Genomic DNA, 26853 nt, shown 5'->3' with positions numbered 1-26853 from the left:
AAGGGGCAGGTACCCGACCCTCCCTCAGAGAGGCGTTAACCACTTCCACTTCCAAGATTCAGATCCCAATCCCGTGTTTGGAATTATTTATTAACCAAGACGGGCAAGGGTCCAATAGGCAAGTGGTGGGACGTACTTGTCCAAGCACCTTGTCCACATCATCAGGCCGCAATACCTGAAATTCATCCATTAATTTTGGACCAGACGGCAGCATTGGTGTCTCCCCAGAATATGGGATAAGAATCTCTTTTAGTCCAGGGACAGAACTGCCTCAGTCACTAGTAGAGTCTAGCTTATGACGAATCTGATCGATTTTCTCCCTGAAATGCTTGGCAAAGTCGTCACAGCGGGCCTTTGAGGGTGGAACCAGATCTTTCTTAGGACCTGGACGAACCAGGCCTTGCACCACTCGAAAAAGCTCTGCCGGATGGCATTTTGAGGAGGCAATGGAAACGGAAAAGAAATTCTTTTTCGCCGCCCTCACCACCACAGCATAGGCCCGATAATGGGCTCTCAAATGTGTTCAGTCAGATTCATCCTGTGATCTCCTCCACCTATACTCTAGCCATCTCCCAGCCTGCTTCATTGCCCACAATTCAGGTGTATACCAGGGGGAAGAGTGGGCTCTGCCCGGCGGGAAAGACGCTTAGGAGCGATCGTGTCAACAGCCCTGGTCATCTCCCCGTTCCACAGTTCGACCAGAGCCTCGACAGGAGCACCAGTCTTGTCAGCCAGAAACTCCCCCAGGGCCTTCAGGAATCCATCCGGATCCATCCGGCTCCGGGGGCAGACCCACACAATTGGGTCCGCACCCTTACAGAGGGAAAGGCTGCTCTCGAGCACAAACCTCACCAGGAAGTGATCTGACCATGACAGGGGTGTCAAACATAAATTCCTCACCCTCAGACCACCCTCTTCCTGCCCCGTCGAGAAAACCAGGTCCAGAGTGTGTCCATGTTCATGGGTTGGGTCGGTGACATGTTGAGACAGCCGCATGGCCATCATGGAGGCCATGAAGTCCTGAGCCGCCCCAGTCAGACCAGTCTCGGCATGGAGATTGAAGTCCCCCAGGACTTTGAGAGCAGGATCCTTTTCAAGACAGCATGCAAAATACATGTAAAACTGGCTTTAAAACAATATAATGGTGAACATATAATAAAAACAGTAGACATATTAGAGCAGTGATTCTCAACCTGGGGTACATATACCCCCAGTGATATGAACCATGACATTTCCGGATACACAAAAGGATTAATGTCTGAAAATGGCACATATGTCAACAGCATAAGACAAGATACAAGTCAAAAGTTGTGAAATTAATTGAACTTTACGATGATTGGCGGAGTGGGTTTCCTTCATTATTTAACCTCGAGAAAAAACCTATTCCCTCGCTTTGTTATTATGGCAAATGGTGGCGAGTCCCTCCCTACACAATGGATTGAGTACATGCCACTACAGCTCGCATGCCCAGTATTTGAACCCGAGGTATCTGAAACTTTACAAATTTCCTATCTGGGAACAAGCTACAGCTCTTGCAGGAAATCAGCGAGAAAATAACGGAACACTTTAAAGGGCTAAAATCATTTTTTGAGAAGTACTTCTCAAAACATAAAGAACTACTGGATTGCACATCTCTTTGAAGAAGAATACTTCTGAGCTGTCAGATTATCAGTCAAAGAAAAAGAGAAGTTGATCGAACTTTTGACTGATACTACTTTAAAAGCTGAATTCAAAGAAAAATCCCTTATTAACTTTTGAACAGATAGCAGCAGAGAATATGAACAGCTTTCTGACAAGGTGCGTAAGTTTCTGTTTACAAATTTGGAGCTGACTGAGAAGCCTTTCTCTTCTTACACCTTTATAAAAAATAAATACCTTAGTAAGCTGAATGCAGTTCCAGATTTAAGACCACATCTTCCATCAGTTGAACTGATTTCAAAAAAAAAAAAAAAAGTGCCTCAAAGAAAGCTCAAGGATCACAGTAAGCATTGGTTGTAAAGAAAAATTGTTGTGTGTTTTATAAATATCATTCAAAACATATTAAAGTGTTTCAATTATTAATAAAGTAACAAATGTGATGCATTAATTAATGTAATGTATTTTTATGTAATCTCTGATGTATTTACTTGAATTCAGTGTAAATATATATGTGCTGTCTTATTATTCAATTGCCTTTGAATCCCATTGGGCTATTTGTCTACAGCCAGGACCCCCAGGGTCGAGTCATCCTCATGCTCTGGCTGTAGATTCCCAAGCAGGTAGGCATGAGGTGAAGGTGAAATGGACGGCTGGCTGCCTGCCTCCAGTCCAGTCAGCGAGGGAAAGCTACCCCAGCAGTGGGAGAGTGGAACTCATCCAAAGCAGTCTATTAAGTGCTGGGACGGAGCAGGACGGTGGGCTGGAAGGAGGAGAGCGAACAGCTGCATGCCACTCCAGAAGAAGGCAGAGGATCCCTTCCGCAGTCCCCTGCCCTGGCTGCCTTTGGCAAGGCGTCTGGAAGGACCCAGCAGGGAGGGACAGGAGAACTGCAGGCATATCAGACCTGGCATGGCAGCAGGAGAAAAGCCTGAAGCACAGGGAGGCTGGGGAAGCCTCTCCTGCAGGAACAGACAATCCTTGATCCAAGGCAGTGTGTCACAAGAGGAGGAAGCACCTCAAACTAAGACAGTTGGATATTTGGGGGATGTACATGGAGAGGGGAAGGGAGGCAGATGTCTTTCCCCTGAACAAGAACGTCTAGGCTGACTTGGCCTCAGTGTGATAACCAGAGGCAAAGACTTATAAAAAAAGGTTGTTTGAGTTTACCTTGAGAGTCTTGTGGATATGGAGGCTGTGGAAGCCAGTGGGTTCAATGTCCCTGAGGATGGGTTCACACCAGCAGTGATCAGGCCTAACAGATTCCTGATGGCAACTTATTCCAGAGGTGTGGGGCCACTGCAGAGAAGGCCCTCTCTCATGTGGTCACTTACCTAATTGCTCTCACAGGTGAGCAAATGGACAGTTGCCCTTGACCATCATTAAGTTGCTGATTTTGACTCACCCAGTTCATGTCATCTTTAACCTGGTTCAGTCAACCAAATTCCAGAAATGATCTATGCATTGAAGCAGGGCTTCAGATTTTTCCCCACCTTGCATGTATTTACATATCTGTCAAGAAGGTAAACTGCAACTGGTCCCATATACAGACATACAGAGTAGGGCCTTCTCTGTGATGGCACCCAGATTATGGAATGCTCTCCCTGGAGAGGGTCACCGGGCACCAAGCTTATATTCCTTTCGGTGCCAAGTCAAAACCTTTTTATTTAACCGGTATTTTAAAAACTAGTATGTAATGTACAGTTGTGTTTTATTGGTTATATGTCATTTATTGCTCAGATTGTTTTTAATGTATTTGATTTTATTGACTGTTTTTAATGTATCTGATTTTTATTGATTGTGAACCATCCTGAGATGCCTTGCATAAGGGATGGCATACAAAAGATTTAAATAAATAAATAAAATAGGTACAGCTAACATGCAGATATATACAGTATAGACCAGGGCTTTTTCTTCATAGAAGGCACCGAAACGGCATTCCGGCACATTTTTTTGACAGATTTTTCCAATGGAGTGATTTTGAATCGCCTGTGGGCTGCTTGTGTGTCCATGCTGATTGTTAGGGCGCTGCTCGGCTTGGGATTGGTGTGTGTGGTCGCACGCTGAGTGCTTACTGCTGGCGGCGACCATTATGTTTATGTGTGTGTAGAGTGACTGGCTACGTGCAAAAGGTAAATAAATTCTTTATTTCAAAAAAAGTTGGTGAATTAAAAATCTTTTTTAGCGTAAAAGTGTGACTCCAAGACATGAGTTCCGGCACCTTTTTTTTTTTTTTTACAAAAAAAAGCACTGGTATAGACTAAATACAAATGCACAGCCCTAACATTGGGGGTGTGGCAAGCACTGCAATTCAATCCCACAATTCACTGGGCACATTCATTGTCCATTACATTTGGTTGACTGAACAGTTCTGGCATTGCTGCCACATGTATTAACCCTGCCTATATACCTCACTCTGAGCCCTTGCCACTGAGCTAATCCTATGCATACACATGACCAAAACTGCACCAGACAAGCTGAGAGCAGGAAATAACCGGTACAAATCAAATAGAAGTAGTTGTTCTAAGCCCCACTATCATACAGGTGGGATTTCCCAGAGGGCATTCCCAACTAATCATGGGGAGTGTTCAGGCATCTCTGGTTAGACCAACAAGATACTTGCAGTCCAGAGACCTGAGAAACTTCAGGTTGGCACCACCCTCAGCAGCTCATGCTCCAGATTTCACAATGACTGCTTTTCTGAGCTGAGTTCAAGAGTCCAACACGTTTCTCTACATCATTTCAGCTCTCAGCTATTTCTCCCACACCTAGTTTCAATTGTTCCTCGATAGCCGAAAGATTCAGCAAACAACTCAAGATGAACAGATCCATGAAGCCACATGGTAATCCTTACCCACTTCGTTGCTTCCTTATCTAATGCCACTTGATTGTCCTCTGTATATCCTTGCACTACCGAACTTCTAATTACTTTTTCTAGATAACATACACCCATGTATTTGTGAACTTAGCTGCTCAAATGTCTGTGGTGTCATTGTTGATAGCAACCCAGAACTAAAGTAATCAATGCTCTGCCTAGTTCTGGGGAGGAAATAAAACTAAGCAATTCTATCCAGTATTTCAGAAAATATATTAAAATCTCCTCTGTTCAGTACTACTAGAGGAAAGAAAAAACCCTCGCATGGAGACCCATTAAAGACAGACTTAGCATTAAAACACACAGATTACATATTCTATTTGATCACTTAACCTTGTTACCATAAGCTTTTTTATTAATCTACAAAGAACCTGCTCTTCAAGTTTTCAGAGATAGCTGTTGGTCTGCATCATTCAGCTACTTCATATACATATGATATGTAAAGTTATGAAGCATGCTTGTTGATTCTGTTCATGAAACCGAATAACCTAATTATTATAACAAAAAGAAGTCTGTGCACATCCAAAGAATGCAATCTAGGGCCCATTAATCATCACCACCCACCTAAGCTTATTAATACAGGAAAAGTATTTTCGGTCACAAAGTAGGTGAAGAACAGAACTGAAGATAAAATAGTGAGCACATCTCGAAAGAGCCAATGCCAGTCATTCAGAATATCAAATCTCCACTGCAAATATTTTTCTCTGAAACACTAGTGTAAACTTGCAACAAGCCAAGCCCCACAGTTTCATCTCTCAGGTACCTCCAGTGTTCCTGAAGATTTAGACTGTCTTCCTATGTTCACTCAAAAGTAAGTCCTACCATGTTCACTGGAATTCCCCCCCCCCCCAGTAAAAGTGATTACAATTCCAAACTGATGGTGTAATAAGAATGGCATTCCATATATTAATAGCAAACCTGCTTCCCAGGTGGTGATCCTTAAGTAGCCAAGGAGGCACCAAATTTGTACAGGGGCAGCGTCAAAAGGCTTAAGGTTGCAGTAATGCAACTCAAGGTTGCCAAAATGCAGTCTCAGTCTCTCTCTCAAACCCCCTAAGGGTGGAGGGACCCAAATAGTTCACTCAGGTCTGAGCATGCTCTGCAACCCAATGGCCAGAGGGCCGAGGGAGAAGAATGGAATGGGAGCCTACTGGAAGAGGGCATGTCTGACTGGAAGCCTGGATAGGAACATGCCATACTGCCCTAAGCAGGGCTGGGATGGTAGCTAGCTGTGGGTGAGAGGGCAGCAAGTGCAAAGGGGTTCGGCGAACAGAGGAGATGCCTTCACAGGAGCAAGAAGGAAGAAAAGGAAGTGCAAAGAAGAGCAACCAAAATTACTAAGGCCTGGAGCAACTTTCCTATAAGGAGAATTGTCTGGAACTGTATATCTTAGGGGAAAAGCAAGTAATGGGGAGAAGTGTACAAAAGTATGCATGGTATGCAGACAAGGAGACAAGGCTATTCTTGTGTTTACCTGCAGAGTAAGCTGTTCCTAGGGCAGGAAAAACTGCTCAGGAAACTGTGTTGACCCAGGCAGAATCTGGGCCAGTCTTCTCTTTATTGAAGGCATTGCTGTCTACTGTCCCTTCCCCCTTAGGAAAAACAGGAGGAGATAGGGAGAGAGCTAGCTGGTGGCTGTACCTCCTGAGTTTAACTACTGAGGTCCTGGGAGAGTCCTGCAAGAATTTCTGAGCATTCATCCACAGTGTTCAGGGAGTAACTTTATCCTTAGTAACTAGAACTGGTTATGGATGTTTGGATAGGTGGAAAGATAATTACCAGCATCAGACTAGGGGCTGCATCCACTGTTGCTCTGTCCTAAGCCATGTGCATTTTCAGTGGGTCTATCGTAAGCAGGGCTAACCTTGGAAGCAACACTATTGCAGATATGCAGCGAACCACAATTGCAGGTTTGCACCACATTGTAGGGATATCTCTTCTAGGAACTCTCCTCTGGCCTATTGTGATCATATAGGGGGCTGTGATGCCAAATACTTTCATAAAAGTGTTCTGGTAGGTCTCATTAATTAACTGGAATCTGCATGTTGCTCTCCTTCATCAATTAGTCCATTCTTTATAGCTTTCTAGCAGGTTCCTAGAAAGAAATCTATGAATTGTTCCATTCATTCATTTTTAAGCAAATTATATACAATACTAGTATCAGCTCCAGGTTAAGAGAAGAGCTGGTACATTGCTACCCAAATATACAAACATCAGCCTCTTGTAATTACAGTGCAAACTATATATAGGTCTATACATATGATGCATATGCATATATGAAAGCTATTGTCAATACTGATTTATATCAGATTAAATATATGATTAACACTAGTTGATGTTTGTGCTTGTAGTCAATAAACATATATAGATTTTCACTGAGAAATATTACATCTTTCCCACCTCCTTCAAGGTCTATTTATTTAGCCATAATTGCATATTTTTTCCAATGTCCAGCTGTGGAAGTCTCTAACACCTTTGAATGCTTACTAATAATGATGCCTTTTTGGGGGGCATGCATTACTAGAAATGGCAGAGCAGCTTTCCCCAACCCCCGTTTTTGATTCCATCCTACCTCGCCATTAGCCATCCTGACTTGGACAAAGGGAGCTGCAGAGCAAAACAGCTAGAAGACAACAGGTTGGCAATGGCTGCAGCAGAGGATCAAAAAGTATTTCTGTTCCAGTAACAAATGTGGAGCAGGTTACCAGACCATCCCCCCCGCCAAAAAAAAAAAGTTTCTGATTCTCTCCAGGTGTTTAGAGGAGAAGGAGGCAAGCTTATGACTTCCAGATATTTTAGACTACGACTCCTGCAAGCCCCAACTAACATAGCCAATGGCTGGGGATCGTGGGACTTCTACTACAAAACATCTGGAGGAAATCATGCCTATTTCTATCTAGGCTCATCTAGTCATAACTATCTCTTCAGTTAATGCAAAGTGAGAAACAGATACTGTTTCTTAAATAATAAAGTTTAAGAGTAGATTAAATTCTGCATTCATGTCATTAGAATTATTTTACTCCTGCTGTTTTACAGTGATACTTCAACAATATTTTATTCATTATTAATATCAAATTATCACCAGAATTACTTGTTCATTAAAAAACACATATCAGTTCTTTAAACTGAAATTTTCATTATTGTAATTTCTGTAATTAATGATTAATCTCCAAATGAATGGTTTTGATTTCCATACCATTTTTAATATAATCATAAGGCTTTAACTAGCTATAGAGATTATGACTTGGAGCCTAGGGTAATTTAATTTAGGATGCAATCTTATCCATATTTAGACAGAAAAGATCCTAAAGTTCCCCATATGCCCCAGCCAGCATGGATATCTGGAAGGATCACAGGTGTTGTAGGACCATTTTGGTCAAAACACATATAGGATTATATCTTTAAGAAAGTTCATGGGAAAAAGATTTCCTGCCTTCTCCTCTAGCCTGCAGCCCCTGGTCAAAGGCCTCCCAATGGGACCTTCCATAACCATGAGTGATGGTGGGGAAGCTACTGGAGGGAAGAATCAGCCAAAACTGGGCAAAACCCCAATTTAGATGCAGGTGGCGCAGTGGTTTAAACTGCTGTGCTGCTGGGCTGGTTGATTGAAAGGTCACCGGTTCAAATCTGCACAACGGGGTGAGTTCCCATTGCTCCGTCCCAGCTCCTGCCAACCTTGCAGTTCGAAAGCATGCAAATGCAAGTAGATGAAAAGGTACCACTTCGGTGGTCAGGTAACAGCATTCCATGCACTTCAGTGTTTAGTCATGCCGGCCACATGACCACAGAGACTGTCTGCGGACAAACGCTGGCTCCCTCGGCTAGGAAATGGAGATGAGCACCGCCCCCTAGACTCTAGAGTCAGGCATAACTGGACTTCACGTCAAGGGGAAACCTTTACCTTTACCTTTAACATCTCCCCACAGCACCCTCCCCGCAACCCTGTCCTACTTTGTTTAGGAGGGCCTCTAATATCTCCAGGGAACCTTGAACCTTGCAGGCTCAATTCTCTGGGCATATGAACTGTGCTCTCTATCAATAACATGCCACATTTAATTGATATTTCAACTGATATTTCAATGAATGTTTAACAATGAAAAAAGCCTTTATCAGAATACTTAAAAGAGAAAGCAAGCATGAAGGAACCCAAGGAGTTCTTTTGGTCATTTTAGGAAACAAAGCAGGATTTGTTTTTAGCCTGTGTTATCCATACTTGGTTGGGGTTATTAAAATTAACAGTCCAGCTGGGCAGCATTTGTTGTCCATAACACATTGGCAAAAGGTCATTTTCATGTTTAGGTAAAACAATTGATGCTAATACAGAAAGGACAGGTGATTTTTTAGTTTCCATGGTTCCTGTTTGCAGTATAGAATAGAATCCAAAACAAGGCAAAGAAGAGAGAGAAGTGTGGGTGGGGAGGAACAGAGAGAGAGAGAGAGAGAATGACTGATTATACTTTTCATTTCTCTCTCTCTCTCTCTCTCTCTCTCTCTCTCTCTCTCTCTCTCTCTCTTTTGGTTAGGGCAGTGTAAAATAAAGCAGTGTACTATTAAAGAATTAAAATTTCTTACACATCCCTAAGGCATGTTGAGATATCTAATGTAACCATTACAAATGCTATTTCAATTATTCACTGATTAAAGCTCCATTTACTTACAGAGCTGAAAACTAATATGATTCAGGCCATTAAAAAAGAAATCATTTTTCAGAATATGTTTTAACTTTTTTGAGGGGAGGGGGCTATGTACACATTACTAGGGAACTTGGGAAGGAAGGGGCTGTTGCACTCATATGATGCTTGAGGGTTTCCTATGGGCTGACATCTGGTGAGAAAGTGGCTTGGAAGAACTCTTGGTCGGATCCGGCAGGGTGCTTTCTCTATGCAATAAAGGCAAGATAAATAGAAGGGATCGTTTACTGTATAAGCACTCTGTAGACACAAGAGCCTTCATATCTTTATAAAGGTAAAGGTAAAGGTTTCCCCTTGGCATCAAGTCCAGTCATGCCTGACTCCAGGGGGCGGTGCTTATCTCCATTTCCTGGCCGAGGGAGCCAGCGTTTGTCCACAGACAGTCTCCGTGGTCATGTGGCCAGCATGACTAAACACCGAAGTGCACGGAACGCTGTTACCTGGCCACCCAAGTGGTACCTTTTCATCTACTTGTATCTGCATGCTTTCGAACTGCAAGGTTGGCAGGAGCTGGGACGGAGCAATGGGAACTCACCCAGTCTGCAGATTCGAACTGTCGACTTTCGATCAACCAGCCCAGCGGCTCAGCAGTTTCAACCACTGCGCCACAACATCCCTTTACATAACTTTATAGAAGCAACTAAATATCAGCAAACCCCTTATCCAACTGAAGTGGCAATCCTAGACATGCTTCCACAGAAGTAAGGGCCCTTAACTTCTATAGTTAAGCCTACTTCAGTTAAGACCTACATAGGACTACATTGTAAATTATGCTAATAACAGGAAACTTAAGAAGATATTGTTTAATCTAAATACACACGTACAAGATAAAAAAATCCAGTGAACAACTATTAATATCTAATTTATGCTTTAGTACCAACAGACTTCACATTGACAGTGTAATACTATGCGCATCTACTGGAAAATAAGTCTCATGGAATTCAGTGAAACTTAACTTCCAGATATATAGGACTGCAGCCTAAATGTATCTATTTTGCATTCATATAATTTATATAAAAGGTATGTACTACTCTGCACGTGCGTTATTCAGTATCGAATGAATTAAGTCTATTAGCTTTTATTTTTTTAAAAATTACTCTTTTTTCCTATTATTTTGATATAGTCAATCAATTTCAACATCTAAGTAACCTGCCAAATATTTGCAAGCCACATTTTAAATGGGGAACCTCCTCATCTTTCAATGTATACAGATATATTCCCAGCAATCAGTACATGTTATATCAGCTCCTTGTAACTTAGATATATAGCCTCTGAGAAAAGAAATTCTGAGTTGGACTTCTCCAGCATCAGAGAGTCTGACATATACAAAGCCCCACCAGACTGTTGCTCGAGATGCTAGGGCAGAAGGGGGGTGGGGTCCTGTTCTGGAGGCAAACGACCTACTTCCTTCTCGTTTCAACCAATGGAAAGGAAATTCTTTATGTCCACTGCAAGGCTACTGTAAATTTGCCATGTTGGTGGCATCCTCAGAAGCTGGGGTGGGCTGTTTCATCTTTTGGGTCCCTGCCCCAATCCACTTCCTTTTGGGGGTGGAGGCAAAGAGAAGTATAAACTTTCATAAAGATAAAAAATATTTGAGCACTTAACATAAAACAAGATCTCAGAATTGAAAAACATTCAAGGAGCAGAAAGGTATGTTCTGTTTAGCAAGCAAAAATAATTTGAGACTGGAAAGGAAGCGGATACATTTTGCAGCACTGAAACTGATAGCATAACAATCATGGGATATTATTCCATCAATATTTTAAAGGAATATTCCATCAGCATGAGTATATAACTGCTGAATTTCAAAAATATTATAAATAGCTATGCAAAACAAAGGAGCCTGTAGAAGGGGAAATAGCATCCTCTTAAGGCATCTTTTTAAGGCATCCTTAAAGCTCTTTACTTTCAGCTCCCTTCAAAATGTTCTTTTTTTAAATAAAAGCTTTTGAAAATGTTAGGATAGTTGTCTTTCTCTCTATTTCTAGCCTTTAGTCTTGCTCTTCCTCTCCCCTCTGTCTTCCTGTTTCCCTGCTCTCCCAGCCTCTGGCCTCATTGTTTCTCTCAGCACTCGTTTGCTTGCATTCAACCAGCCAGGCTCCATGGCTGGCCTTCTGCACTCAGCCAAATCTTCTGTGGGAGCCATTTTATGGTAGTGCCCACAGCAGTGTCTCACATTCCCAAATATGTCCCCAGTATCAAAAGGAGTTGAGACATCCTATCTACAGTTTAAGTTTACTGTAATTTTCCCATAATAAATCATAACCAGGAGAAATGGATAGAGGTACCTGGAGTCTGTCGCTATCAGCCAGAGAGCTTATACAGCCTGTTATATAATCAATACACATTCAGCTTCTCAAGGTGCAAGGCAATAAGCTGAAAACAAAAGATAGCTTATCCTGAACATTTTTTAATTAATTAACTGTCCCTACTGACATGCTTAAACTGGTAGTAGGCATTAGGTAGTAGAAACACACAAGCAAGACACACTGGGTGTGTCTTTGACAGCACCAAGTACCCTTAGTATGTCACTGACATCAGAAGGCTGGTATTTGTGTCATGCATGAGAGACAGTGTGGTACAATGGTTAAGAGCATGGGACTGAGACTCATGGGATCTGGGTTCTAGTCCTCACTCAGCCATGGAGCCAACGGGGTGACTTAGGGCCAGTCACAGACTCTCAGTCCAACCTACCTCATGGGGTTGTTGTTGTGCAGATGAAATTGACAGCTGGAGGAGTAGAATGATGTAAACCACTTTGGATTTAGAAAAAAAGCAGGCTATAAATCTAATAAATAAATAGAGCGGACAAGCTGATGCATTGAATTAACACCATTAAAAGAATTCAGTGAGTGAATAGGGTGATTTTAAAATGCTGCCTTCAATTTGAAAAGTGAGCAGATCTCCTCCATTTTCAGTATTCTTAGTTAAAAGGATTAACTGAACAGGCACTGAAAGCTGATTCATATGTTATATTTTTTCCTAACTTTCCCATGAAGGAAAAGATGCAAGATCAGGCCTGTAGATCAGGTCTTTGTGCCATCTTGTCACTCACCAGCAGTTATGCAATTATGTCCTTCCACTTACTCTTGAAGAATATAGCATGCAGCAAACAAAGAAGCAAATTAAGGGTCTCGCAGGGTAGCTTACTGCTCACAGCCTACATTTGGCTTGGTGAGCTACACAGGAAGAGTTGCACTGTCCCGGTGTTTTATTCCCCGCCACTGGAGCATCCTAGACAGCTTACACTGAGTGGGTATAAATATATGTGAAATGCATGCACTTAGGTTTGCTATACATCTTAATCAGGTTAGCTAAAAGTTTATAGCCTTCTCCTCACTCACCACCCCCTCGTATTTTCTTTATAAAAGCAAACAAGGAAGAAAAATAGTTGAAACTGTGGAAAACAGCATTACAAATGGAAGACAGCATCATCTGGCACCCCATAAAATCATGTGATCAAGGTAGGATGATTACACATAAAAGCCGTGTCTGGAAGCACTCCCCCCCGCCCCCCGTGTCTTCCATTAACTTCACTGGTCACACTGCCAGGAAACTAAGTGCAGGATTGCTCCATATGTGAACTCAGTGGGACTTGCTTCTGAGGAAGCCTACGCATAATGCACTGTCACTGTGGCATAAGCCTTTGTGAACTGGAACCCTCTTTGCCGCATTGCAAAGTGGTTCTGATGTGCTTCCATGCTACAAGAAATGTGTTAGTCACAAATCACAACTCAGATTTTGCATAAAGAAATTGATGTGATTTCTCCCATCCGAGAGGGGATGTATAAGTTCTTAGAAAAAGAATAAGTGCACCCCTATTCAAGTTACTGCTCTGTGCCAATTTCCCAGTGATTAATTTGTGGCTTTTAGATTGTCTTAATTTTCAGACTGAATCCAAAAACATATAACCAGCAAAGCGAATCGCTATGAGGCTGTCCCTTTGAGGTTCCCAAAAACAGTATCTGGAACCTGTCCCAACATCACACATAGCTTCCAGCATTCTCTCTTTTGAGAAACAAGCTCCTGGAATGTATGCATGTTGGTTTATAAAGCTGAAGTCAAAGATGAGGCATGAAAAGTAATAAAGAAGATTCTGAAGAAATATTACTATATCCTAAATAGCAAGACCAAGCAGATTTAGACAGAAACTAAAGGACTAGCAATGTACATCAAGCACAACTGCAGCCTTCACAGCCCAAAACAAAGGAAGGTGTATTTTTTTATACTGTCACGCTCTACACTTGTATTCCAAAGTAAATCCCATTAGGTTCAATGGGGCTTGTTGTTGTTAGTCGCGCGAAGTCGTGTCCGACCCATCGCGACCCCATGGACAACATTCCTCCAGGCCTTCCTGTCCTCCACCATCCCCCAGAGTCCACTCAAGCTCACTTTCAGGTAAATGGGTATAAAGCCTTAATCTCACCTCTTTAACACATTCACACATTGCTAAAAGTGTTTAAAATATGCGAGATGTCAACTATGGAGTGCTCAATACTGTGTATGCAACTAGCTATCTGAAGGGTAATTTCTGCCTTCACTGTGGTCTTAATACTACAGCAGTGGAAAAACAGTCCTATAACTAAACACCAGAGCCCTGCACCATGCATGCATTCATGTTTCTGGAGGGTCATTATACAGCTGGCTATACAACATTCTGAATGGATTTGCATGCCACAACAACACATCATGGTTGCTACCCATGATGACTTGTGTGCCATGCAAACGGAGACCGATTCTCCTAGGGTGGCTTATTTGAGTGAAAGAAGCCATCTTGACAATCCATAGCTTGTTCTAGGAGTTGCTGTTCCCCTGATGAGTTGAGAAAACCCAAAGTATTTTGTGAGTGCAAAGTATCCGTTAGCAACTTGCTTGGCAAGGGCAGCAAAATCACCCTCGACTCTCTAGCCAAACACTCTGTAGCCTTGCCTGGGCCAGTCACCGCAAAAGCACCCAAGCGGACCACAGGGCAGCTGGCACTGGCTTCCTCCTCTTTGTGGCTTCTCACCCCACCTTTGAGCCATGCTGGGCTTGCTGCAGCTTTATTTTCATGTAAGCTCCCCCACCCCACTCCATGAGACCGTGAAAGCTGACTGTCAAACCAGCTTTGTCCAGTCCCTTCAAAATGCTCCAGTGCCACTTGGAGGGGCTGCCTCTGTTGGCCAAACGTTCCCCCTCCAATTGCCATAAATATCTGCACATTTATTAACTTCTTAAAATGTTTATCCTTTCTTACAGTAGTGCTCATATCCTCTTCAACACATTTGAAACAAGCACCTGAGTCTTGCATACCCTTGTGTATTTTGGACTGTAATCCCAACGAGAGGGCCCTGTGATGTTTAACTTTTTTTACACAGCTCTTTAGGTGATTTCCAAATCACATGTAATGATGTCAGTGGGATAAATGTGCCCCTAAAAACCCAGCAGGCGGGTGCCATGGACCCATAATCACGTGGACCGTATGTGCCAGAGCCAGTTTTTTCAGTACACATTCCTACTTTCAACAAATGTAACTTACATTAAGGAAGTTCCTGCAACCTCTCTCTCTCTCTCTCTCTCATGCAAATAAAAATCACACACTGTTTTTGGTGTAATGCAAACAAAGTACAATGAAAGTCACAATAAAATCTCAGTCATGTTTATAGTTTTCGAAACATTTAAGTAACTAAAATAACAACCCTGTAGTTCATCAGGTCTGGAAAACATCGCTGAATTTGCACATTAAGGTATGTACACTACTAAGCTAAGCACTTTCTCTTTATTCAGACTTAAATGGTCACCTTTTCTGTTGTGCTTATGGGTTATGGGTGATCACAGTATTACAACAGACTGCTCAAATTTAACCCTTCACAACTCACCAAAACAGGGGAGTCTTGCTGGTCCTGGAACAGATTCACTGAATGAAAAATACTAAATAGCACTTGCTTCCAAAGAGGGAAACCTTTGATTCTTATCTAAATTCCCAGTGGGTCCTGTCAAGCCTGTAATTTTATGGAAACCAAGCCCTCAGAGGGTCCTTTCCCTTATATTTTTCAGAGTACTGTGCATGTGTAAAGACCTTGTAGCATACATCTCCTGCTTCCTTGAAAGAGCGATCAGATGTTTAGGAGAGTATAAAGGGAGGGAATGAAATGTATGGGACTTCATACAACACCAGGTACTTTATATTTAGTCATTAAGGAGCAGCTAACAATGATTCTCTCAAAGTGAATTAAATATGATTAGTGCTAATTTGCTAGGCTACCAGCAGAACACCAGCTGGTGTTCTTACAGTCTTGCCCTGTTGCATATATAAATAAAAATAAATTATATTTTCTTACGCATATGCAAGGCAGCCTTTGTTCCAGATTTCCTGATTACTCAAATAATTTTTTCAGCCCTCCCAGTGTAGCTCTCACCCTAGACCTTCCCACAACCATTGGTTCACATGATGGTTGCCCTCATTACATTAGGACTTACGGTTCAGCTTCAATACTCTGGTCGGGGACAACATAGTTGGTTGGGATGTAGCCCTGCAGCTTCTGGCCCGGCCTGGCAAAGCCATTCTCCACAAGCAACCTTGCAATCCACCAGCTGTCTTGAGACCTGTCCAGCACTTCAAACTTATCTCCAGCTCGAAAGCTCAAGTCTTCCTCTGTACGGGCTTGGTAATCAAACAGGGCCACAAATTTGCAGCCCTGCTTTGCTGGAGGCAGAGAAGGAGGAGGTAGAGGAGGGTCGTCCCTGGGCCCATCCAGGTGAGAGGAATCACCCCTCTTCACAGTAGATCCACATGTGGATCCTCCAGACCCTGATCCACAGTCACATGCTTCAAAAAGCCAAGGTATGTAGGGTTCCAGGCAAGCACAGCTCTTATAACAGCAGTTCCCCATGCTGATCTCTCCTTCTCCGTGACTTGTATTCCTTCCCCCTCCTTATGGCTGTCCCAAGACATCCACAGGTACTTTAAACATCTTCATTAAGCATCATTTCAGCATCTATCCCAGAATCCTCCCTTTCTTCTTAGGCTACCAAAGGCAAATACTAATTTCACTGTAGCCAAAGAACCTTTCTCTGCCTCCCAGCTCCACAGTCAGAACTGAAATCTGAGCATTGAAGTGTTCCTGTCGGGGAAATTTTTCACTTCCTCTTCTGAGTAGAGAAAAAGACCTGCACCATTGTGTCAGGGCCAAAAAGTCTAGAAGCCAAGGAACAGGTAAACAGAAACAGAACAGAAAAATTCCAGCAGAATCTTCCTTGCTTTCCCCCTCCTTCTCCTTTCCCTTATTCTCTTCAAATGTACTTCTCTAGCAGTGAGAGGCTGCAAGCTTTTGTAGCTCCTGGTAATGAATAACTAAGCAGATTGCCTTGTTGCTTTAATACGCTGAACTGTGGACAAACTATTTTTTGCATTTACTTCCTGGTTTACCTTTTCTCCCTTCAAGTTCTCTCTCTCTCTCTCCTCTCACACAAGCGCACACACCACACACGGTAGGTAGCATGTGAGGAATGCTCCCTCTTCTCTGAGGACTCTCCCAGAGGAGCATTTTATTGCACTAATAAATGTGCACTTTCTGGTCACTGTCTGCAAATAGCCAACAACTCTTCCCCTGATAATATCTTGTAAAAGAAATTTAATTTTCTCTGCAGTAAAACATGACAATATTTTGCATGGAGAAAATAATGAATTCTACCACCACCCTTTCCTTCCTACCCTAGTTAGCATTGCCCTATTAAATGCCAGTGTTCTAAATTATTGTTAACATGGACATTTAATGGCTAGTAATTGATGTCCATTGACACACATCTGTTTCTGCCAAGTCGATTTTATTTCAACTGCTTTTAAAATGTTTTAAATTTTTATTTCTGACCAGAGCTGGCATAAGGCATTTTGCTGCCTGAAGTGAAGATGCAAATCAGCCACACTAGTCAAGGTGTGTCAGGCATAAAGTCATCCAAGTTATTTTGGCACCTGAGGCTGAAAATCTTGCAAGCTGCATCTCCCCCGTACCCTCAAATTCCCAGGCAATCAAATTACAACAATGCATTAAAAAACTAACATTTTGTTGCCAGTTTATCTCTTGCCTGAAGGGCCTGCCTCTATCTGCCTAACAGAAGTGCCAGCCCTGCACTTTGAGGCCAAATACTTTGTTCTGCCACTCCATGTAGCCTCTTACATTTAAAAACAAAAAAACAGCAATTGCATAAAAACAGACCCAAGCCCATTGTTCTATCACAAAAAGGGCAAACGGATAGCCAGTGCACAGTCCTTCCTGTCACCGCTGTGGATTCCCTTGAAGCCTCTTTCTTTCCCAAGCACCTTTCTCCTAGGTGAGTACACAGTCAAAGGCACAGGAGAGCTCTACATTTGGTTTATGTTTATGATGTGTTCAGCCACCTCTGTCCTCAAGAACCACAAGTGGGATTTTGCTGACTGTGGTTAGCCAAATAGTCAGGTAGCAACCCTGAAGGAAACTGGGAAGCAGTTCTCCCAGTCTATCTGCTTTTCAAACATGTAGAGCTACATGCTCAAGAGTAATTTGGACACCTTTCACAGAGATATACCTATGCGGACTGCATTCAGTGTCTTGCCCCTTTCCTTTCAGAGCAGGTATTGCAACAAAGAATCTCCTGGGGAAGCCTCAGTTCAGGATAGCCACATTAACATTGTGGCTTTCGGGGCTGAAACCATTTCAGGCTTTACAGATAACCTCAAGCTGAGTCCAGTATAGTCATCAATAGAGATACCAAAGGACGTGCTGATTCTGGTCTGTGGAGCCGGCTACAGTTGTCTGCTGGAGGCATTCAGGATGTTTTGCACATACCCACGTAAAATATGCCAGTCTAAAGCATGAATGATAATGACCAAATAGTGTATCAGTAAAAGTGTCTCCCCCACCGCCATGTCTGTCTGTCTATCTATCTGTCTTCAAACTTCTATTGCTTCCTGAGCATCCAGAAGCTGTTCTGGATCAAAGCTTTAGAGGTACACCTTAATCGGGAATGGAACCCTAAGGCATGCTGTACACGTATTCTTTTATAAACCTACCCCAGCCTGGTGGGTTGTGTTGGACTGCAAGTCAGGAGCAGCAGATGCTGCAATCCAGCACTTCTTGGGGGCACCAGATTGTAGAAAGCTGTCCTAGAAGGACCAGTTCCCTTGGCCAACAGTTTTTCCATCTCATCTGGATTACGTTTCATAGGTATACTACCCAGTCCAAACAATCATTCCAAATAAGCTGAACATTTTCCCATCCATATGCACAGTCCAGCAGATAGGTTGGGGTGCTTATTTTTTTAAACCTTCTTGCTTAGGGTACACACATACAGTCAGCCACACATATTAACCCATATAGGCACTTGTGTGTGTGATGAACACCCTTTTGTAGTATAATTGAGTTCAGAGCTCTGCTAGAGTGAAAGGATTTCATCCCAAGTTAGTTCAGCCTAAGTATGGCCACAGAATAGTTATGGTGACACAGAATGTTCAAGGACTGAAACGCAAGGTTGTCAGCCATAAAGCCTGCATGGGTCCAAAAATGGCTTCTTAGTTTGGGAAAAGGTGCTGGCCTGCCAGTACATACATATCAGAGCACAGGCTGAATAAGTTAAACAACTATTTAACTTAGCAGTGCAAATGGCAAGTCTGGTGTAATGGTTAGAGGGTTGGACCAAGACTTGGGAGACTTGGGCTCTAGACCCCCGTTGGCCAGAAAGCTCATCAGGTGATTTTTGGGCAGACTCTTGGCCAACCTGATGGGGTTGTTGTGAGGATAACAGAGAAAAGGAAGTAGACCATGTAAACCACCTTGGGTTCTTGGTAAAAGGAAAAAGTTCAGGATGCAAACCCAAATGTTGTAATAAATAAGCAGTTAAATAACTGACAGTATTACAGATCCTGGAAAATGCTGTAGAGTGAGAATCAGCCTCCGGTTAGTGGTAGACTTAGAGCACAATCGTATGTATGTTAAACAGGAAAAAAAATCCCAGAATTTTTTCTGTCTTAACATGCAGATGAGTCCCTCAGGTCAGAAGGTGTCCAATATGCTACTGGGGAAGAGCAGAGGGGTAGTACTAGTAGCGCCAGAAAGAATGAAGCAACTGGGTCAAAGCCGAAAGGACACTCAGTTGCAGGTGTATCTGGTGGTAAAAGGAGAGTCCGATGCTGCAAAGATCTATACTGTGTGAGCCGCCCCGAGGCTTGTTGCGATGGGGGCAGCACAAAAATGTTTTAAATAAATAAATAAATAAACTCCATAGGAACCTGGAATGTAAGATCCATGAATCAAGGCAAGCTGGATGTGGTCAAACAAGAGATGACAAGATTGAACATCGACATCTTAGGAATCAGTGAACTAAAATGGACAGGAATGGGTGAATTTAATTCAGATGACCATCAGGTATACTACTGCGGGCAAGAATCCCTCAGAAGAAATGGAGTAGCCTTCATAGTCAATAAAAGAGTCGGAAAAGCAGTACTGGGATACAATCTCAAAAATGACAGAATGATCTCAGTTTGAATCCAAGGCAAACTGGACACAGAACCACTGATTGGTTCAAAATTGAGAAAGGAGTTCGGCAAGGCTGTATACTGTCACCCTGCCAATTTAACTTATATGCAGAGCACATCATGAGAAAGGCGGGGCTGGATGAATCGCCAGTTGGAATTAAGATTGCTGGGAGAAATATCAACAACCTCAGATATGCAGATGATACCCCTCTCATGGCAGAAAGTGAAGAGGAACTAAAGAGCCTCTTGATGCAGGTGAAGGAGGAGAGCACAAAGTTGGCTTGAAACACAACATTAAGAAAACTAAGATCATAGCATCCAGTCCTCTCACTTCCTGGCAAATAGATGAGGAAGAAATGTAGGTAGTGACAGATTTTATTTTCCTGGGCTCCAAGATCACCGCAGATGGGGACTGCAGCCAAGAAATTCAAAGACACTTGCTCCTGGGGAGGAAAGATATGGCAAATCTAGGCAGCATACTAAAAAGCAGAGACATCACCTTGCCAACAAAAGTGCGTATAGTCAAGGCTATGGTTTTCCCATTTGCAATGTATGGCTGTGAAAGATGGAGCATAAGGAAGGCTGAGCACCAAAGAATTGAGGCCTTTGAATTGTGGTGCTGGAGGAGACTCCTGCAAGTCCCTTGGACAGCAAGATGATCAAACCGGTCAGTCCTAGAGGAGATCAACCCTGACTGCTCTTTAGAAGGCCAGATAATGAAGATGAAACTCAAATACTTTGGCCACGTAATGAGAAGGAAGGACTCCCTGGAGAAGAGCCTAATGCTGGGAACAATAGATGGCAAAAGAAGAGGACAGCAGAGGATGAGGTGGCTAAATGGAGTCACTGAAGCAGTCGGCGTGAGCTTAAGTGGACTCCGGGGGATGGTGGAGGACAGGAAGGCCTGGAGGAATGTTGTCCATGGGAACGCGATGGGTCTGACATGACTTCATGACTATCAGCAACAACAAATATGCGTAAGACTGTAACCTTACAGCATTTTCTTCAAAAGTATTATTTCCCTCTGGAAAATCTAGTGAAACTAGATTGTACACTTAGTGCTTTTTAAATAGAATTGTCATAAGTAGTAGTAGACACATAAGGTTGGATTGATCCTTAGGCTGTGTGTGCTATGCATGACTTGATTGGCTGAGGGGAAAATTCTATGAATGTTTGTTGTGGTTGGTGCTGTCAAGTTATCTCCAACTTATGGTGACCCCATGAATGAGAACTCTCCAAATTGTCCTGTCCATAACAGGAGCCCTGTTCTGCCCCTGTAAATTCTGGGCTGTGGGTTCTTTTATGGAAACAATCCATCTCTTCTTTGGTCTTCCCTTTCCTCTTCTGCCTTCAACTTTCTCTAGCATGATTGTCTTCTCCAGGGAGTTTGGCATTCTCATGATCTGCTCAAAGTGTGGCAGCATCAGCTTTGCCATTTTTTAATGTTTAGGCAGAAAAAAATCCTACACCTCCCAGCATGCCCCAGCTGGCACATGATGGCAGTTGTAGGATTTTTTTTTTTTTTTCATTTTAAGCATGCGTAGGTGAGAAGGAAAATAGATTCACAGGAGAAATGGCCGGGGCAACTGTTTTGCCAGGGGGTTTCATTGGTCTAGAAGCAGCATAACAATGGAATGCAGTATCTAGAAAATGAGGAGCTGTGAGTTTCACAGGGCAAGTAGGGAGAGAAGAGCTGACAATCAAGGACAGTGATAGTGCTAGATTGTTTTGCTAGTGCTAGAACAGTTAGCCATTCATCTCACCTGATAGTCCTTATATAATATTGTTGTGTGCATATCTCTATGTAAAGTTTCATCATTTTACCTTCTGAACACAATCCAAGGCAGGAAGCTTTGCTAGAGTGCTATGAATGACTGCTGCTCTTAACAGGAAGTATTTGGCATGATGTTGCAGTGATCTATAAACTCTCAGTGGTTCAACCAGCCTGCTGCCCATTAACATTTTACATACATACTATATTTTGGAATTACAGCATTTTAAGGTTGCTTTACATGCATAGCTTGTAATCTACTAACATGTATCCTTTAAAAATAACATTTGCCCTGATAAAAGCCTACAGTTACCTCTAATTCCATTAAGTGTTAATCCATTTAATTTAGTAGCAGTTTAGGCCTTGTTTGCTTATACAAAGTCATTGTAATGATTAAATGCGGCTGTAAAACATGCTTTTCTTGGCTAAGCAAGGGGCAGTAATTTCATAAACAAATTAGGAGTTAGGTAATGCAGAAGAAACCTTGACTGCAGTATTACTGTATGTTTTCTCTGTACTGTTTTACTGTTTTCTTTTTACTGGGTAATTAAATCACAACTGGAATAGAGCTGGAATATTTGTTTCAGGAATGCAAAATACTTACTATTTACACACTAATTGGCACCATTCTTTACAAAGGTGTTTCGGAGCGTAATCACAAAATGGCTTCCCATGCTGTATGCTGGAAATTGCCATTACTTTCTGAACTAACCTTGTATGCATTAGTTAAGGATCTATTAATAACAAGCTACTTATGCAAGATGCTATTCACAACACCTGAACACATTTACAAAATGAATTATAATGTGTGCTATAAATCACAAGAGTCTGGCCTCTAGATGTTGCTGAAGGACTGCGTGACTGTTTGGCATCCCAGCTCCAGGGTAAAAGACAATGGGAAAAACTACACGAGCTGCTTTTATAGGGTGCAAATTTGACCCCAGATGGGGGTTAAAAGGAGGAGAGACTGGAGAGGTCAGAATCTGGGGTGTGCTGGCACCTCTTCACTTCTAAAGCATCCCAGCTAGAAGGGTGAGAAGATTGTCCAACAAAAATGTGATGGGGAAGCGAAATTCTGGAGCTTAGGGGCATTGTAACAGGATTGTGTCCTAAATCAGATCACATTGCCCAAATCAAAAACAAATCTACTTATTTATTTTAATATGTATATACTGGTCCATTCCCATAGACTCCGGGCAGTTTATGTGAAATTAAAACCAACGCATCTTTCCAAAGTCTAGCTAGGGAAGACTTCTAATGGAATAGAACTGGAGCATGACAGGATGTTGAGAGAAGACACAAACCAAAAGCTGGGAAAGAGATAGGAAAGGCCAGAAATGAAAATATTTGGAAGGTTTCTAAGCAAGGCATACAAAGCAGCACAGAATCTGGCAGTCGTCCATTGGCTCAAGCTTTTGCTAGAAGCATTTGTGGGCAGGCCAAGTCAGGAACAGTTCATGTGATAAGTAGTGTTGGGAAAATTTGGATAAATCCTGGCAATAAAATGTTGCTTATGTGTGCCTTTGTGTTATAAAATCAAACCTGCACTCTTTCTCAAAAGCACTGGGTTTACAAGCCAAGTCACTGTTTAATATTGCTGTTGCCTTAAGAAAATGGCGCTCTTCCCCCTTGCTTCTCTTCTTCTCCCCTGTAGCTGTAAGCTAGAGCAGACAGGCCATTCAGTCGAATACACAATCACCTCTACAATGTTGCTGCATAATCCCTGCAGGAATTCACAGTTTACCAAGAAGTATTTAGTTAGCTAGCCCAGAGTGCTTCCCATACTATAGCCAACCAACAGCCAACCAGAAAGGTGTGAATCTATTACTCAGGGTTTGAGCCTTCTTGATAGTAACAGATGAGCTTATGATTTTACGAATGGTTTCTCAAAAGCTGGAATTTACATGTCTAAGCAGACCCAGAGATGGGTTTAAGTTTCTGGAATTTACTCAACTGAAATGTTAATACACTGCAATTAGAAATATTGTGATCTTATTGTAACTTGTATGTTTGGCTGGTCTTATCTGTTCTGTATATGATGACCATAGAGTTTCATTGTAATGTCTGCATTCTGTCATCAATTGCTCTGTACCTGTGTACATAACCAGGAAAGTATAAACTGCTCTGTACTTCTATTGAAATCTTGCAGTTGAGTTTGCCTCTGCCTGATAATGCATAACCGTGAGTGAAACCTGCAGGGAACCTGGACTTGTGTCAATAAAGGAGCGGAAGTGGGAACATTTGACCTTTTTTATTTCCTCCTCACGAATTGAAAACCGAGATTCTGTCAGTAGCTAGAGGTATGCCAGTACAATTTTTTTCCTACCTTTGCTCATTGCAGCACTGAGTTCCAGTCATTTGCTGTCACTTTACTAAGTTTTCCCCCTTTCTGGATATAATGCTTTGCAACACTCCTGTAGTAATCAGCATAAAAGGCTGTATTGCAAATAGTCATCCTAAAAGAGACATTGGCCTTCCATGTTTCTGTTGTAATGCTTATAAAGAAACTAAAGGAACATTTAGGGTGCGGTCCTACAGGTTGCATCCTCACTGGATAGAAGCATCTGATCTTGGAGGCTTCCAAGTACCCCTGTCCTGCTGAGAGGCTGCCAAGGGGCACTTCAGCTTACCCATGAGAAGACTGAAGTAGTAGGCCCTGTCCCATTCTACCACCACCCCATTCCCAGGGCAGCTGTCAGAGCACAGAAGCGAGCAAAGCCAAGGTGCTTCTATGATGTCCCCTGGGATCCCTGTCCAAGAACAGGGGGCCTGTGCCATAACCATGTGTGACACATAACAGGCCCCGAGACAAAGAGGTCATATAGCGTGCCTTGTTCTGCAGCGTGCTTGCTGTGTCATGTGAATCCACCCATTGTATAAATAGCCAGCGCATTGCACTGTCCCTGTAGCCTGCCTGTGGTTTGCGGCATTAGTTCCCAATGGGGAAATTACAGCAACTTCCTTATTTTTAAAAATTTACACTGGCCAGCTGAGTTCTTGAAGCAACATGGCTTGGCCATTCTAAGCACTTATCTGCAGGAACAATCTTGTGGCTGGATTGTTACCTGAGTGCTACAATGAAATCTATTTTAGTATAACAGGAAATATTGTGGCCTGCTTTTTTAATGCAGGGATTTGGAAAACATTTACAGTATTTGATCACTTCATTGTTACTATATGGATTGTTATTTTACTTCTTGAATTTAATTTATTCCTTCGCAATTAAATTCAAGCTTGTTTAATGTAAAGCTAGTTTAATGTAGTGGTTGACACTGTAAATTGGGTAGGCCAAGAAATTTCTCATTCACATCTCAGTCAAAGGCTAGTCTGAGAGACAGTCAAGCACTTTCCATCTGCATATTCAAGTGCCTGGAACTGCTAAGAATAGAAAGATTGGAATCTTATGGCCTGCAAGTTTCTCCATCCAGACCTGGTGTCATAGATCGGTACAATGAAGCAAATTCTGGAACCATGTTGCCAGCATCTCTTCATTTTCCCAGAATTTCTCTTGTGCCCAGAAGCATTCTGGGAAAAAGATGGAGGATGACTGCAGCCTTGGTCAGTCCTTCCTTACATTGCATTTAGTAAAATGTAAGGAAGATGTTAACAGAGACCTCTGCACTCCCACAACCTGCTAAATTTATCAGTGCAGGGGGAGGGCACAGGGTATGTTTCCCCAGACCCCCTCCAAAGGACACCTGATGCTCCCCTTCATGGCTAATAATTTGCCTTTCTCCGTGGCTAATAATAATTCTGCAGGATTTGTATCAGCAGCTGTTTTCTAAAATAGGGAAGAATTCCATGAATGAGGTAAGGTGATGGTGCAATAAAAGTCTGGTCCTTTGTTCAGAGTCTGATACCTGCTGCTAAAACCAGAGAGTAAGAACGTACTGCTTGTGGCCTTCCCACCTGCCTAGTCACCATTGGAAACAAGAAACTGGTTAGACCCAAGTCTCAAGGAGTAGTTCTACCTGTGAAGTGCTGCTGGCACACACATGGCAATCTGCACAAATAGTCTGCAATTCGTGAAGTCTTAATTAGTATCATAACCTGCCTTCCATGAAGTAAAGTAACACTACAGCTCAAATCAGTCTGCTCATCTTAAATCGGCAAAAAGTGCGTTTCACCTTTGTGGGTGGGGATGGTGGCTCTGCTGTGCATTCTGCACATTCTCAGAAATACCCTTGCACAGGCATCACATTGCAAAAGCAAACTCTGGCACTAGAGAGGGGTAGCCTCTGGACTGGTCTGCAGTTCAAAGGGCCTTCAGTAACACACATGGCCCCTGCCAACGATTTCAGGACTTGCTCAGGCTTTCCAGTTCTGGCTGTGGGAAACTGTTTTGCGGGGAACCGAGGGCCTCCTGTGCCTGGGCCACGCGTGACGCCGCCGGCCCCGCGGGCACGCCGGCGGGCAAGAGCACGCGGGGGAAGAGGAGGCGGGCTGATTGCAGGCAGCCTCTCAACCGCGGGGCACCAACAGCTGGCAGCCGGCAAAGTAGGGACAGCGACTGCAGGAAGCCGCCGCCACACGCGCAGCCGAGCAGCAGCTTCTCTTGGTGGAGCGAGGAAAGGAAGCCGCCGCCTCCGCCACCATGTCCCGGCTCTTCTCTCTGGCCGACTGCGAAGTGATCGGCTTAGATCTGGACCACACGCTGTGCCGCTACAACCTGGTGGAGAGTGCCCGGGTGAGCGGCGAAACTGGGAGGAGGAGGGGTCGCGCTGGCTTCGCGCGCACCCGCCGCCCTGCCTGCCGCAGCTTCCTTGCAGAGCAGCAATGGGGAGGACAGCGTGGGAGGAAGAAGGAAGGCGCGGCGCCGGTCGCCCGGGTTGCTCGCACGGTCCGCAAGCCGACCGGGGGACCGGCTAGGCGGCTCTTCTCGGCGGGCGGGCGGGCGCGGGAGGGGGAAGGGCGAGCGGGCCGCCATGAGCGGGGCCCTGCCTACGCCGCGGGAGCTGCGGCCGCGGGCTAAAAGTGGCGCTCTGACGTCTTCGTGCGGCTTAAACAAGCCCAGGCGACGTAAGACGGGTCGGGTCGGGTCGGGTCGGGTCTTTCCGTGGAAGCGGAAAGAGGCGGCGAGTGTTCGGGGCCGGTCTCCGCAGCCCTGCTGGCGCGCCTCCCGCCCGGAGCAGGAAGTCTTGCCCCAAGTTCCTAGGCTGTATTCCGGAGCAAAGGCGCTCCCCCATTAGACGCAGTGCGCTCCAACTTCTGAATAAGCGTGCAAGCGGCAGTGCTGCGGGGCTCTCATCTTGCAGGCACCTCGGCGCCGGAGAGCCCCCTAGAACTCGGTGCAGCCCCAGAGACGCCGGGTAGATGCTGAGGATTGCGCTGTGCTTCTCTGAAAGGCATGCTTCCTCCGCAGCGAGTGCCTCTGGGTTAAATGCATAAC

At 43.6% G+C, this 26853-nt stretch overlaps 2 protein-coding genes across 8 annotated transcripts in view; one reads left to right on the top strand and one right to left on the bottom strand.

The window, feature by feature from the left end:
• Positions 1-16076, bottom strand: part of FRK (fyn related Src family tyrosine kinase) — a 48046-nt gene extending 31970 nt beyond the window's left edge. The window contains exons 1-2 of one of the 3 annotated variants that reach the window (XM_044449152.1): positions 15994-16076; positions 15664-15927 (exon numbers count right to left, since the gene is read on the bottom strand). In XM_044449152.1, coding sequence (XP_044305087.1) covers positions 15664-15927; positions 15994-16076 — 347 coding nt within the window. Of the gene's footprint in view, positions 1-15663 lie in introns of all 3 variants that reach the window. The other 2 variants (XM_044449143.1, XM_044449135.1) reach the window with 2 other exon arrangements.
• A 9149-nt stretch (positions 16077-25225) lies between these two features.
• NT5DC1 (5'-nucleotidase domain containing 1) overlaps positions 25226-26853 on the top strand; it is a 140448-nt gene continuing 138820 nt past the window's right edge. For 3 of the 5 annotated variants that reach the window (XR_006414308.1, XM_044426138.1, XM_044426129.1), the window contains exon 1: positions 26017-26151. Coding sequence is in view for 3 of the 5 variants with exons in the window: in XM_044426138.1 (XP_044282073.1) it covers positions 26059-26151 (93 nt within the window). In the remaining 2 variants the exon portion in view is untranslated. Of the gene's footprint in view, positions 25275-26016; positions 26152-26226; positions 26305-26853 lie in introns of those variants that run through there. The other 2 variants (XM_044426147.1, XM_044426148.1) reach the window with 2 other exon arrangements.

This window comes from Varanus komodoensis, unplaced genomic scaffold (assembly GCF_004798865.1).
Source record: "Varanus komodoensis strain SLA01 unplaced genomic scaffold, ASM479886v1 scaffold1, whole genome shotgun sequence".
Classification (NCBI taxonomy): domain Eukaryota; kingdom Metazoa; phylum Chordata; class Lepidosauria; order Squamata; family Varanidae; genus Varanus; species Varanus komodoensis.
Note: the sequence above shows the minus strand (reverse complement) of the source record. Positions and strands in the feature narration are given on the sequence as shown.